This window comes from Rana temporaria, chromosome 8 (genome assembly GCF_905171775.1).
Source record: "Rana temporaria chromosome 8, aRanTem1.1, whole genome shotgun sequence".
NCBI classification, from domain to species: domain Eukaryota; kingdom Metazoa; phylum Chordata; class Amphibia; order Anura; family Ranidae; genus Rana; species Rana temporaria.
Window position 1 is genome coordinate 103,076,650 of NC_053496.1, and position 14,417 is coordinate 103,091,066.

A 14,417-nucleotide genomic window follows, 5' to 3' on the forward strand; every position below is an offset into this window, starting at 1 on the left:
TTCATCGGACATGTCTGCTGGGAGGTTTTGGTCTGATGTGTGTACACACCATCAGACCAAAATCCCCACGGACAGAGAATGCGGTGACGTGTACGACACCGACGTTCTCTGACGCGGAAGTTCAATGCTTCCACGCATGCGTCGAATCAATTCGACGCATGCGCGGGATTTCGGGCCGCTGGTTATACGTCATAACCAGCGGACATGTCCGATGAGTCATACTGACCATCGGACATGTCCGACGGACATGGTTCCAGCGGACAAGTTTCTTAGCATGCTAAGAAACTTTTGTCCGCTGGAAACCTGTCCGCTAGCCCAGGAATCCGGTCCGGTAGGCCCTACACACGGTCGGACATGTCCGCGGACCAGATTCAGCAGACCTGTTCGGTCGTGTGTACGAGGCCTAACAGGTGTAAATGTGCTCTAAAAGACATGTTATATACACTATGCTAAAACCACATTAAAAAGAAATAAAATGTTTCCAAACTTTGATTATTTTCTATTTTATTTATTGGAAAAATGCTGGTAGAATGCCCACATTTTTTTGCAGGTACAATTGGAATGTCACTATTGGACTACAAATTGAGGGCACTACTACCATACTTGTCATACTGGATGTAACTAACACTGCAGAATGAAAGTCCGCTGACTTCAGTGGGGCATGCCGATGAATACAGCAAAGACACCAGTCTGGAGGAAAGTCATCGCTCGGGGTCCTCAGGCTTTGGCCTTGTGTCGATGAGCTTCACTTCTGGGATTATTCAGAAATCATTGACTGATGCATTAGACCTACAGTTGACGTCCTTCTGATCTGCTTCAAGTGGGTTTTGGCATTCTTTTCAAGATTTTTCTGACTTTATTAGCCAGTGAAAACCTGCATAAGCATGTTCTGCTCTTGTTTAGGTGAACAAAGTAAAATATTAACACATGTATATAAATGCACAGGGGCTTCAGACTAGGAGGTCAGTAGGATTAGTTATGGTCTTCAGTCCTGCAGGATTCATACATGTGTAATTCACCTTTTAGCATTCCTATGAGTTCAGTGTGACAGAAACAACACTTATTTGGTATAAATACAGTCATTTCCACTCTCTCCTAGTGTTAAAAAGATCTATAAATAGAAGCTTAAAAAGAAATAAAAAAAATCCCCAATTTGGAGAATTCAGGAAAGTTCATACAGTACATTCGTGTTCCTATGAAAAAGGCGTGTACATATTGTGAGAAAGACGCTTTCCATACACACGAATTGCTTAGTAAATGGCAGAAATCAACCAATCTTTGCCAGGTACAAAATGCTTTACCACAGTAAACAAGGACTCTTTAGAGTTTCACAGTTCAGCAATACTTGGTTTTTAAAAAGGAAACAGTTACTCTCCGTAATAATGTATGGAGGTCAGCGATTCATGTTCCTTTTAATAAACATTTCGTGCATGAAATCCCAAAATTTGTCTTGACTTGTTTCATTCCTTAAAATCATGGCAGTAAGTGCTTCTCCCTGGTCAAAACCCTGCCAGTAATCCTGTAGCCACATCTGCTTCCAGCTGCATGAAACAAAAAGGGACACATGGCATTACAATTACAATAACAAAACACAATGTAGGACAAATTAGATCAGACTTAGGCCCCTTTCACACCAGCGGACTGTATGTCCGTTTTCTCATCCATCCGTTTATGGATGAAAAAGGGACATACATGTATCCCTAAGGGATATTGGGTGTCGGCGGATGAACATCTGCTGACAACCGATCTCATCGTTCGCCGCTATGCTCCGTTTCTGCAGATGGAGGAAAATCCTATTTTTCCCATCCGTCTGCGGATCGGTTGAACACGGACAGACAGTCCGTGTTCATCCGATCCCCCCATAGAGGAGAGCGGAGATCTGACAGGGCGGTCACTGCACGATGTGCGGGGACCGCCCTGTCATCTGCCGGCTCAGAGGGGATCAACGGAGCGATCCCCACTGAGCAAGCGGATATATAAAGGAACGGGTCATCACGGGATCCGCCTGTGTGAAAGGGCCCTTAAATTGTAGCGTGGAGAAGGATTAGAACACCTGTCAGGTTTCTATTGCAGTCTGTGTCCCCATTAAAGCGGGAGTTCACCCATTTTTAAAAAAAAATTTTTTATCCCCTTAGCTTCCTGCTCGTTCGGTCTAGGGGAATTGGCTATTTGTATTAAAATATGAGCAGTACTTACCCGTTTTCGAGCTGCATCTTCTTCCGTCGCTTCCGGGTATGGGTCTTCGGGAGCGGGCGTTCCTTCTTGAGTGACAGCCTTCCGAGAGGCTTCCGACGGTCGCATCCGTCGCGTCACTCGTAGCCGAAAGAAGCCGAACGTCGGTGCGGCTCTATACTGCGCCTGCGCACCGACGTTCGGCTTCTTTCGGAAAATCGTGACGCGATGGATGCGACCGTCGGAAGCCTCTCGGAAGACTGTCAATCAAGAAGGAACGCCCATTCCCGAAGCCCATACCCGGAAGCGACGGAGAGGATGCATCTCGTAAACGGGTAAGTACTGCACATATTTTAAAATAAATAGCCGATTCCCCTAGTAAAAACGAGCAGGAATCTAAGGGGGAAAAGTGCCCTCTAAGGGTGAACCCCCGCTTTAAGGAGATTTATACGCTTCATCCTGTTTACCGTCATCATCGAATATAAAAGTAAAAGAAAACCCCATATTTGGGTTGACACCATAACAGTAATAGAGAGGAAATCTTCCAAAGGGAACGCTAGTTCTGGGGACACCCCAGAATGGAGGGATTTCCTCTCACTTCCTGTTTTAGCTATGGGACAGGAAGTGAAGGGAAACATCCTTTATGGAACACAGATGGCAAAAAAATAATACAAATAAGACAGGGGTATTGCCCTCCCTTACTCTATCAGAGATGAAAAAAAGTTGCATTTAGTTAAAGGGGTTGTAAAGGTTTGTTTTTTATTTTCTGAAAGGGTTCCTTTAGGCCAATGCATTGCTGGGTTCACTTACCTTTTCCTTCGATTTCCCTTTGAAATGTTTTTTTTTTCTTTGTCTGAATTTATCACTTCCTGTTTCTCCTCAGTAAGGTTTCCCCCGTTATCTGGCTGGGGGTTAGTCAGCCAGAACAGCTTACTGAGGAGAAACAGGAAGTGAGAAATTCAGACAAAGAAAAAAAACAGAAGGGAAATGGAAGGAAAAGGTAAGTGAACCAACAATGCACAAGCTTAAAGGAACCTATTTAGAAAATAAAACACAAACCTTTACAACCCCTTTAAAGGTTAAAGTACGGTTTATCTAAACCCTAATTGGATGACACCTAATTTGCTAAAGCAGTGTGTTTCATAAGCAATGACCCTTGTATTTCTATTTGCATGCTTACTGCTTATTTCCTGCAGCCTCTTTGCACTAAAACAAATACACTGCTCCAAGTCAGTCCACCTACAGTATACTCTAGCCCTTGAAATCCAAACAAAAAGAGCCGGTCTGGCTTGCAACCACAGAATACTTGCAAAAAGAACGGTGGGGGGTCCTAATTCTAATATATGAAAAGCCAAATGTTTATTAGAAATAATCCATCAATACAAACACATCACAGTCTCTAGCAGGGCTGACCCTACCATGGGTCCCACTGGGACCATTGGACCCAGGCGGAAATTTAAGAAGGGGTGGCAAATCAGGGGGAGGACTGGACCGGCGGTGGGAGCATGCTGGAAGCTTTAGGGTTTGGGGCGGCTTCTCTGCTGCTGCAAAAGCTGCAGGCTTCTTATCTTTACCGGCCCACCCACCACCTATAGCACACAGCCGACAGGGTTTTGGAGCACATCTTTTTTTTCTCTGCGATGAATGATAGGCGGTGGGCAGGGACAGAAGTTCTCTGATGGCTGCTCTGGCGCTCCATTCTCCTGATCATCACTGGTGTCAGTGTGCGGGCAGAGGATGACAGTCAACTTAGTGCAGCTGCCCTAGAAGGAGGGGATCCGCACACTGCTCCATCCAGCATGCCTGAGTGAGCTTGTGGCACACACATCCCTTCTCCCGCCCCTCTCTCCCTGCCTGTGTGCTGCATCTGTGTATCCATGGTCCTTGGCAAAAATTGTCCCTGAATGGCAGTTTGGCAATGTTGTTACCCTATTGAGGGGCACTTTTTCTCTGGGCTGCTCTGATGCCCCATACAAAGAGCGCTCTCTGTCCCCTCCTTGACTCAGCCAGTGGCAGGCGGGCTTCAGTAGCTGAGCAGGCTCCTCAGCTTGCTCCTCATGGAGAACATAGTTTTGGGTGCAAAAATAGTGGTGAAGAGGTCGGGGCCAGCGGGCTGTTTGTTGACCTCACCAGCCTGTGTATGTTCTGGGACATCACTGGGGACAGACCCGGGCACTCGCACAAAGGAGAACACAGACACACACATAGGGGGTAGAAGAGCCGAAGCTGTGGGAGAAATCGTCCGAAGAAAGGGGGCCACTCTGGGCCAGGAGGAGACTAACAAGCTGATGGAGAACTGGGCAATGGAGGTGGTGCTGGGAAAGCACGGTGAGGATGGCCGCAAGTGTCGTGGGGGGCAACAACACAGCAATGTGCCGGTGTGAAAAGCCTCTAGTGGAAGCTGCTGCTAATCCCTGCTACTTCTAGAGCAATGACATTTCTTGGTTTCACTTAACCATACTGCTATGAGAATGACAGCTGCCGTCTGAAAAATCCCACATGGGCACCTTGCTGTGACAGGTTCTCTTTTCACCTCATGGAATGTCATGAAAAAGACAACAGGAGGGAAGTGTTAGGTGCTACTTGTCACACTGTCCTTGGTATGTTGTCCCCAGCAACAGATCGCTAAAGAGGGCAGAGATGCCACCACCTGTTTGCATCACCCTGGAAATGCTATCAGGTCACATTTGCCAGCCAGGCGAGGCCGTTATCGCCCTCTATAGCAATCCTGAAGCTAGAAAGTTATTTTTTTTGGGGGGAGGGGGGGGGCAGCATTTTATTCTTGGACCCAGGCAGCACAATGTCTTGGGCCAGCCCTGGTCTCTAGTCATATGACTAAGTGCTTGAAGCGTGAAATGCGTCCAACATTTGTTGGATTATTTCTAATAAACCTTTGGATTTTACATACATCAGAGTGCGGTCACCCACCCTTCTTAGGCCCCTTTCACATTGGGGCGTTTTTCATGCGGTACAGCACTAAAAATAGCGCTGCTATACCGCATGAAAAATCATGCCCTGTAGTCTTCAATGTGAAAGCCCGAAGGCTTTCACATTGAAGCGGTGCGCTAGCAGGAGCGCACCAAAAGTCCTGCTAGCCGTATCTTTACTATATTTGAAATCAATGGGAAAGCGTGGTAATACCGCGGTATTAACCCTTTTTCGGCCGCTAGCGGGGGTTAAAACCTCACCGCTAGCGCCCGAATATCTCGGTAAATACGACGGTATAGCCGCGCTACAAATAGCGCGGCTATACCGTCACCGCGGCTGCACACCTCAGTGTGAAAGCAGCCTTACTGAAAGTCTCTTTCCACTACTTGGTAGCTGCACGATATTCCTGAGGGTGAGTTTCCTTATAGTGACAATAGTGACCCATGCCTGCATACGGATGCAATGCATATGAAGCAGATATCCCACACTTGGTGGCTCTTGAGCTTTATCAATTAAATATTTGATTGGCTTTAGCAAAAATACGATAGTGAAAATTAAAAATTTAAAGAGAAGTATGGGTTTATTTGTTTCTTCAGATTCATACTTACCTAGGTGGATGCAGCATCTGTAGCCCCCCCTTGACTGTAAGACTGGGAACTGCGTGAGTAAACACCGCTGATCGCTCAGTTCTCAAAGCTTACTGAGCAGAGAGCTACAGACTGTCAGTCACCGACTCTCTACTCTGCCCCCCCTCCACGCTCATTGGAGTACTGGACTGTAGAGGGGGCGGGAGCAGACGGCTCAGCCTCTAATTGAGAGGCTGAGCCAGGTGCTGGTCCAGGCATGTGGGTGGATCCCGACCATATGGTCACAAACTTGCCCAAACCTGGACCGGCTCTGTGTCATCAGCTGACAGCCGGCTTCAGCCTGCTGTCTGTTGAAAATGGGTCACAGAACGTACAGCACAGACAAGCTTTGGCTGTACTTCTCTTTAAGTACATGCATAAATTACTATACATATATGTCTGTCTGTCAAAATCAATATAAAATAACAGTACCTATCATCTTCTGGAAGCTCCTCAGCACTTCCCAGACCAGGCACGGGCATAGGACATCCCATATGATTGTACTCAGCAATGTGTTTAGCAGGAGCTGGAACTTTTCCCTTTCGGTGTCTCTTCTCTGCTTTGACTCTTGCATTTTCCTGGTCACATACAAAGCATTCAAAGCCATTGAGGTAGTTAGGAGCTGTCATGTCATTCACTCCCCATTCTCTCTTCTCTATACTTTCTACCAGGAACTTGTTGGTTGTTCTGCCGGGTTTTTTATATTCCAAGTATCTCAGGTACTTTTCATCATTTCCGTCCAAAGAGAGGATAAAGTCTGCCAGTTCTTTAGGTGAAGCAAAGTCATCGATCAATATGATAGAGTGGTTGTTGGGCATCCAGTCCTTCACGGAAGGCGAGCCGCGGTAAATGGGAACAGCCCCTAAATGCATTGGGCGCCAAAGCTTCTCAGTCATATAATCAGAGCATATGGCATTTTCCATTGCTAAGTGAAACTTATACCTGGAGGTGAATGCCATAAATTCCGGATCTTCAGTAGTGGCTGTTGATGTGTCCTCAAGTCTTTTATTTGGGAGTGGGTGGTTCTTCAAACACTGGCCATATGAATCAACCTGGGACACAATGAAATGACAGATGAATCATAGTTTGCACAGTGCGAACAGATATGCACTACATATTACTCATGGCCTACTGCTGTAATCTGGTTTTATTGATTTGCTCCTCAAATTAGTCAGAGGTTGTATCCATTGCTTCTTCTACATACACTATTATCAGCTTTTTTCAACCAGGGAGCCTTGAGGTTTCTTCAGGGGTGCCTTGGCAAGATGTCAAAAAAATGACCAAAAATTGTATATAAGCTGGCAAGTGGATAAAGGCTGTGGGCCAGATTCACAGTCAGCTTACGCCGACGTATCTGTTGATATGCCGCGTAAGTTCTGTTATGCGCCGTCGTATCTATGCGCCGTATTTAGGGAACTCGATACGCCATGAATTTTGCCAATAGTTACCCCTGCCATATCAGGCGCAGCCAATGCTAAGGTATGGACGACGGAACAGCCGTCGGATTTTACGTCGTTTACGTAAGTCGTACGTGAATGGGGCTGGGCGTAGGTTACGTTCACGTTGTTGCCATTGAGCCGTCGTATCTTAGGGCGTAAATTTAGACCTGATTCTGAGCATGCGCCGTTCATACAGCGCTTCATTTACATGGGGGTCACGATTCATTTCAATACAACACGACCACTACCAGCCTACTTTGAATTAGGCGGGCTTACGCCGGCCCATTTACGCTACGCCGCCGCAACTTAGGGAGCAAGTGCTTTGTGAATACTGTACTTGCCTCTCTATGTTATGTCGGCGTAGCGCATATGAGATGCGCTACGCCCGCACAGAGATACGCCGATCTCTGTGAATCTGGCCCATTGTCTTTTAGTTACACCAAGTCACAGGTTTTAATTGTGCGTCATTACAACCTTCTAGCTGCCGGCGTCCTAACGACTAATTTTTAAAGGGTGCATTGACTGAAAAAAGGTTGAGAACCACTGCACTATATGGCCAAAATGTTGTGACTACCAGACTAACAAACCTATTATATGTGATCAAACATGTCTGGACACCCGTCTGACAGCTCCCTCCATTGTCTAAGGCCACTGAAACAGTGGCTGCTGTTTCTCCAGTGTGAAAGCCAGAGGGCTTTCACACTGGAGCGGTGAGCTAGCAGGACCGCTCCAAAAGACAGTGTCAGTGTGTTTTTTCTTTTTTATTATTTTTTACAATACATTTTTTTATTATTTTTTTTATCAGCCCTCTTAGGGGGCTTTGGTGAGATATCAGGGGTCTTAACAGACCTCTGACATCTCCCCTTTGAGACAGAGAAAGGGACTAAGGACACAGATTCCCCAGTCCCTTTCTCTGCAGCCTCAGCTGCGCAGAATAGGAATAGAGAGAAGACAGAGGCTCCTCTTAATTTATAAACCGAAACATTGTAGACACAGTTTACGATGTTTCAGTTATGTGAATGGACAGAGTCAGTGATCACTGACTGTACATTCCGAACGGTAAGGAGCCAGATTTACCAGCTCCTACCTCCGCTCTCCATCCTGACAGATCAAGGGGGTGGAAGAGGAGTACGGAGGGGGACGGCAGCATGGAGGGGGACACAGAGGGAGACCGCAGCATGGAGGGGGACACGGAGGGAGACCGCAGCATGGAGGGGGACACGGAGGGAGACCGCAGCATGGAGGGGGACACGGAGGGAGAGAGCAGCATGGAGGGGGACACGGAGGGAGACCGCAGCATGGAGGGGGACACGGAGGGAGACCGCAGCGTGGAGGGGGACACGGAGGGAGACCGCAGCGTGGAGGGGGACACGGAGGGAGACCGCAGCATGGAGGGGGACACGGAGGGAGACCGCAGCATGGAGGGGGACACGGAGGGAGGGAGACAGCAGCAAAACAGAGTGGGGCTGGAGGAGCATACGGGATACGGGGACAGTCGGTGGTGATTGTGTGTGGGGGAGTTACAGCTGAAAGCCACGCACGGGGGGAGGGAGAGAAGTGGAGAAACGACTTTTAAATCTATACAGCGGTGATCAGTGTTTCTAACTCCCCTACCGCACTGATCACCACTGACTGTATCGGGTGAAGCATCGGGAGCATTTGCCCGAGTACCAGTACCGGGACAACCTTAATTAAATGTGAGCTAACTACTTAAAGAAGAACCCCAGACAGATTGTTTTATTTTCCAATGCAGTGGGGCTACATGGGTTAACTGCTTGTTTTGTTCAGGGGCGCCAGGAAAAGCTATACTTACCCCATCCTTCCATCCCTGGAAAACAGCGCCCCCCCCCCCTATGTACAGCATTGGACTGTTCCTGCCGTCCTCACATCCAGAGCCAGTCTATTGGTATGATGACGGCCATACACAAGATCACTAACACGTTGGGGGTTGGGCATGAGTGGCAGTCTTGTGCTCATAGGATTGGCGAATTAGGTAAGTATATCTCTGCTCGCCTTATCCCCATACAATAACAAGCAATTAAAACATGCAGTGCATGCACAGACCCACAGCATTGGGAAAAAAGTTTTGCCCGGAGTTCTTCTTTAAAAGTTTGCTATAAGGGAATTATAAGGAAAGTAATAATTAGAATATGTTGTGGAATGTAAAAACTCAATAAATGTTCACTTACCTGTATGTAATTCATTAATTCCTTGACATAGCGGTCCCTGTCTGATGGAACATCACAGTGGGACTGCATGTAGAGTATGGGGGCATAGCCCTTGTCACGCCATTTATTCTTCTCTTCTAGAGACACTGCTGGGTGCTGTAAGTAACTGATAGTGGGCAGCCACTGTAAGGTGAGGGGGTAATCAGACTCTCGCCGGAAGGTCGCTGTATAGTTGAAGAGCCTGATCCCTGGTAGATGTGACAGAACATAGTTGTTCATGGGGGATTCTTCATGAAATAGGGCCCATGTCTGATGGGACAACCTAGGAAGGGGGGCTTCATAAGCCCTGAAGTCCGTTCCATAAAAGATGACAGATTTAGTCCTTTTGTATAGCTTCACACCTTTGTTCTTTGTCACCATACAAGAGCTTTGGGGACAATCGATCCGCTCAGTGTCCCCCGGAAAGTGCGGGAACAAGTTTTCGCTCCACCACAGTAGAATCGGCAGCTCTTTGTTACTCCTCGAGTCGGTGTTCCCGGGACCCCTGTAAGTGTCTACCATCACAGCGCCCAGGTCTTGTGTGGAGAAGACACTGGACGGCTGGAAGTCGGACTCTTCCCAATGTCCAGGCATTGACACCAGATGCTGTTCTGACACCTGATCAGGGTCACCATGTACAGCAGAGCCATGGATGAGTTCCTGGCTGAGGTCATCCACTCCTGGATCTGGGAACATGGTCTCCCCTTCCACGTATTCAGAACCAAGGTGATCCCACTGACTGGAGCCAGCCCATACACAATGAAGGAAGCAGAATATACACAAAGCAGTAAAGTAAAGGCAAGAACGGAGGGATACACCCCGGATAGTCATAGTAATCTTATTACAGTACCGTGGCATGCAGAGCGGACACAGGTATCCCTGGTCAGAGTTGGCTGTCCTTCTCGTAGATTGTGTGCTGAGATAAAGCAGGCTAGTCCTCCCAGAAGTCTTCACATTCCTATTATTCATATTGTACAGTTTGCAGGATGATTACATCAGCAGTATGAATGGGCATAGCACAATACACAGCCTCTATTACAGCCTGTTACCTCTCATGTTCCTCTAACAGCTGGGACCCTTCTTCCTGTGTATGTGGCTGAAGAGGAAGGAAGGAAGCAGCAGCCTTCTGTTTTTTTTTTTTTTTTTTTTTTTACAATGAACTTTACTGACATCCCAAAAAGGAGGACAGTTGAAAAAAAAAAAAATACAGATCTCCCATACATTGTAAAAGTGGATCGTCAACCATGAAAAGCAATTCCTCTCCTCTGACTCCTCACCCCTTCCTTTTTAAGCAATTTCGATTTTTATATTAAAGCTAAACGCTGCATTTACACCCGAGAAGAGCGATTTTCAGGCATTTTTATTTGAGCATTTTTGCAAGTGTTTACAAACATTTAAGAAATGTATTACAAGCATTTTACATGTGTTCAAGCTTTAGGTGTTTCGTTTCACAAAAGACGAATCAAATTGCGCGTTTTGGGCGTGTTTGCGAAAGACGTGAAAACACACGTCGCGCTTGTGTTGCTGATAATTGTTAATGAAACCCTAAATGCGGTACGCAGACACAGGACAAACATGACAAAATGCGCGGTTAAGAACTCGCAACACGCAAAAGCTACTCCGATGTGTTTGTCAAACGTAGGGCAGCCCATTTAATTGAATGGACTGACCTATGTATGTACGGTAGCACCAAAAATGCACACAAACCAAGTATAAACATGACACGTACCCTGCATCGTGCATCATAAGGCCCCTTGCACACTGGGGCGTTTTTCATGCGGTACAGCGCTAAAAATAGCGCTCCTATACCGCATGAAAGTACTTTATCCAAACCGGGACAATTCTTGCATTCCTCTCCTTCATGTAAAAATCATATTTTTTTTGCTAAAATATTAACCTACAGAATAAAATTACAGGCATTTCAATTTTTTATGTCACATGGTATTTGTGCAGCAATTTTTCAAACGCAATTTTTTGGGAGAAAAAAAAAGAACAAAAAAACAGTAGTTAGCCCAATGTTTTGTATAATGTGAAAGATGATGTTACGCTGGGTAAATAAATACCTAACATGTCATGCATTAAAATTGCGCACGCTCGTGGAATGGCGCCAAACTTCGGTAATTAAAAATCTCTATAGGCTACGCCTATTTATTTTTATTTTTTTTACAGGTTACCAGTTTAGAGTTACAGAGGAGGTCTTGTGCTAGCATTATTGCTCTTGCTCTTTTCATGGCGATACATCACATGTGTGGTTTGAACGTCGTTTACATATGTGGACGCAACCAACATATGCGTTCGCTTCTGCATGCGAGCACAAGGGCTCTTTAATTCTTTTTTTTTAATTGCTTATTTCATTTTACACTTTTTCTTTTTACACTTTTCCTTTAGATTTTTTTTTTTTTTGATCACTGTTATTCCTAATATAAGGAATGTAAACATCCCTTGTAATAGGAATAGGTCACGACAGGTCCTCTTTATAGTGAAATCTGGGGGCTATAAGTCCCCAAATCTCACCTCTAGGATGGAAAGCCTGAGAGGAAAAAAAAAAAGAAGAAAAAAAAGGTAAAACCGTCTTGGCTTTCCAGCTGAGGTGGGACGTGAGGTGATAATGTTGCACCCCGCCTCCGAAGGTCATTGAGATTGATCATCTGATCCGCGGTATTCTCTATGGTAAATGGCCACCACTGGCCAATTAATTCCATGCTTGCCAGTTGCACGGGCAAGTGATTGTTTTTTCTGTGCAGGAAATCGCTGGCAGTGAAGACAGACACAGTTTTCGTTTTATCCAGCTGCATTTACCCTGTGCAACTTATAACATCCAAGTGAAAGATATATATATATATATATATATATATATATATATATATATATGAAAGAGTTGGAAAAAGGCTCATTTCCTTGCGTCAGTATTTTGTTGAACCACCTTTTGCTTTAACCACTTAACCCCCGGACCATATTGCTGGTCAAAGACAAGAGTACTTTTTTCGTTTCGGCACTGCGTCGCTTTAACTGACAATTGCGCGGTCGTGCAACGTGGCTCCCAAACAAAATTGGCGTCCTTTTTTCCCCACAAATAGAGCTTTCTTTTGGTGGTATTTGAACACCTCTGCGGTTTTTAGTTTTTGCGCTATAAACAAAAATAGCCAATTTTGAAAAAAATGAATATTTTGTACTTTTTGCTGTAATAAATATCCCCCAAAAATATATATAAAAAAAAATGTCCTCAGTGCCTGCGAGAGAGCCGACGTAGAGCTACGGGCTCTCGCGCAGGAGAGCCCACCTGCAGCCGTAGAATGACGGCGGCAGGTCGGCAAGTAGTTAATTACAGCCTTTAGTCTGTTGGGATATGTCTCTACTAACTTTGCACATCTAGACTGCAATATTTGCCCACTCTTCTTTGCATAACTGCTCAAGTTCAGTTAAATTTGATGGTGATATAAAATAAAAAATAATATAATATAGGATTTTTTTTCGTCAAACTTACCTGTAAAATCCTTTTCTTTTGAGTACATCATGGGACACAGTTAGGCTAATATTCATTACCTGCTGGGACGTCCCAGAGCAATAGGCTTGAGGGAGATACCCTACCAAACAGTAGACATCAGTTTTTATACGGCAGCCCGCAAAACACTGCAGCCAAAAGCCGAATCTTTGGCTGCTCGAACATCCCCTTGATGAATTTTGTAAACGTCTGCCCCGAAGAGCCTTACAATCTGAGCGACAGATGCCCGATGACGAAAAGTCCAGGAGGTTTTTACACCCCTGGTAAAATGAGCTCTCACCCTAAAAGGGAGGCGCTTTATGTTTCAGACCATAGGCCTGAATGATCAATTGACGGACCCAATTGGCAATGGAAGCTGTCTGCCCTTTCTTGGGTCCTTTTGTTAAAACAAAAACAAAAAAAGTCTGATCCTGCAGATCTTGACAAATAAACCTCGACTGCTCGTCCAAGGACTGTAGTCATCTCTCTTCTGCCGAATGAGGCCGAAAAAAAAAGGCGGCAAAATAATGTCCAGATTTAAATGAAAGACCGACACCACCTTTGGTGAAAAGGATGGAACAGGTTGTAATACGATTCTGCCGTGGTGAAGGATTAAATACGGTTTCCGTGCACAACAGGGACGTCAATTTCGACACTCTCCTAGCCAAGGTGATAACCATCAGGAAGGCTAGCTTGCATGACAGCAAGTCTAATGGAATTTCCTTGATAGATTCAAATGGTTGTTTCTTTAACACGCATAGGTGACCTAATGGGGGAAGTAAGCAAGTTGCCCCTTGCATAAAGGTTTGGATCAGTGAATGGGAGGCCAAAGGCCTTTGGAAGAATACTGATAGGGCCGAAACTTGACCTCTAATTGTACTCAAAGCCAATTTGATTTCTACAGCTGACTGTAGAAAAGAGGATTTTCCCAATCACATATTTCCGTGGATGCCATTTTCTGGCTTCATACCAAGCAATGTCTTCCAGGCCGTCTACAGAATCCTGAGCTTTAAGCTCCTTCCCCCATTCTCAACCCATTCCCGTCCAAAGCTGGAGGCTCCGGGGAGAGGGATCTGTCATGCTTCCTGCCACCCTGTGGGATGGTTGCAATCATGTTGGCAATCCTGTGCCGTAAGTCGGCTAGGGCTGAGGACAGTTCATCCTTAGTAATGAAGGGTGAGGCAGCAGCATTGACTATAGGCACCATATCAGATGGGCACAGTGGCTTAGATTGCCCAGAAGCCTCTGGTCTTTCAGGGGACACAACACTAGGTTCATCAGGAACTAGTGATGACATAGGTGTGCCCTTCCCTTTAAATAGCCACAAAAAGAGTACCTTGGTGTAGATTTAACATACCTCAGAAGGGAGACCCTTTAATAGGGCTCACCAAGCCCCTATGCAACAATCTGGCTAAGCACCATAGTCTGCCAAGCAACACTTGGTGACTCACGTAACCTGGATAATGAATTTTTTTCTACCGCAAGTGTCTGGTTAGAGCCTGCTCTGTATCCCACAGCTGTAGCCTGAAAGCACAGCATGCTTGGCATACACAGCTTAAATAAG

The 14,417-nt window shown here is 45.8% G+C and overlaps 1 protein-coding gene across 1 annotated transcript; it reads right to left on the minus strand.

The window, feature by feature from the left end:
- Window positions 1-487: 487 nt before the first annotated feature.
- FUT11 (fucosyltransferase 11) lies at window positions 488-10,492 on the minus strand. The gene is made up of 3 exons (XM_040320447.1): window positions 9,355-10,492; window positions 6,159-6,778; window positions 488-1,541 (listed from the first exon to the last, which is right to left on the minus strand). Exons 1-3 carry the CDS (start codon window positions 10,339-10,341, stop codon window positions 1,394-1,396), a joined length of 1,755 nt encoding a protein of 584 aa, XP_040176381.1. The 5' UTR covers window positions 10,342-10,492; the 3' UTR covers window positions 488-1,393.
- Between the last annotated feature and the right edge of the window lie 3,925 nt (window positions 10,493-14,417).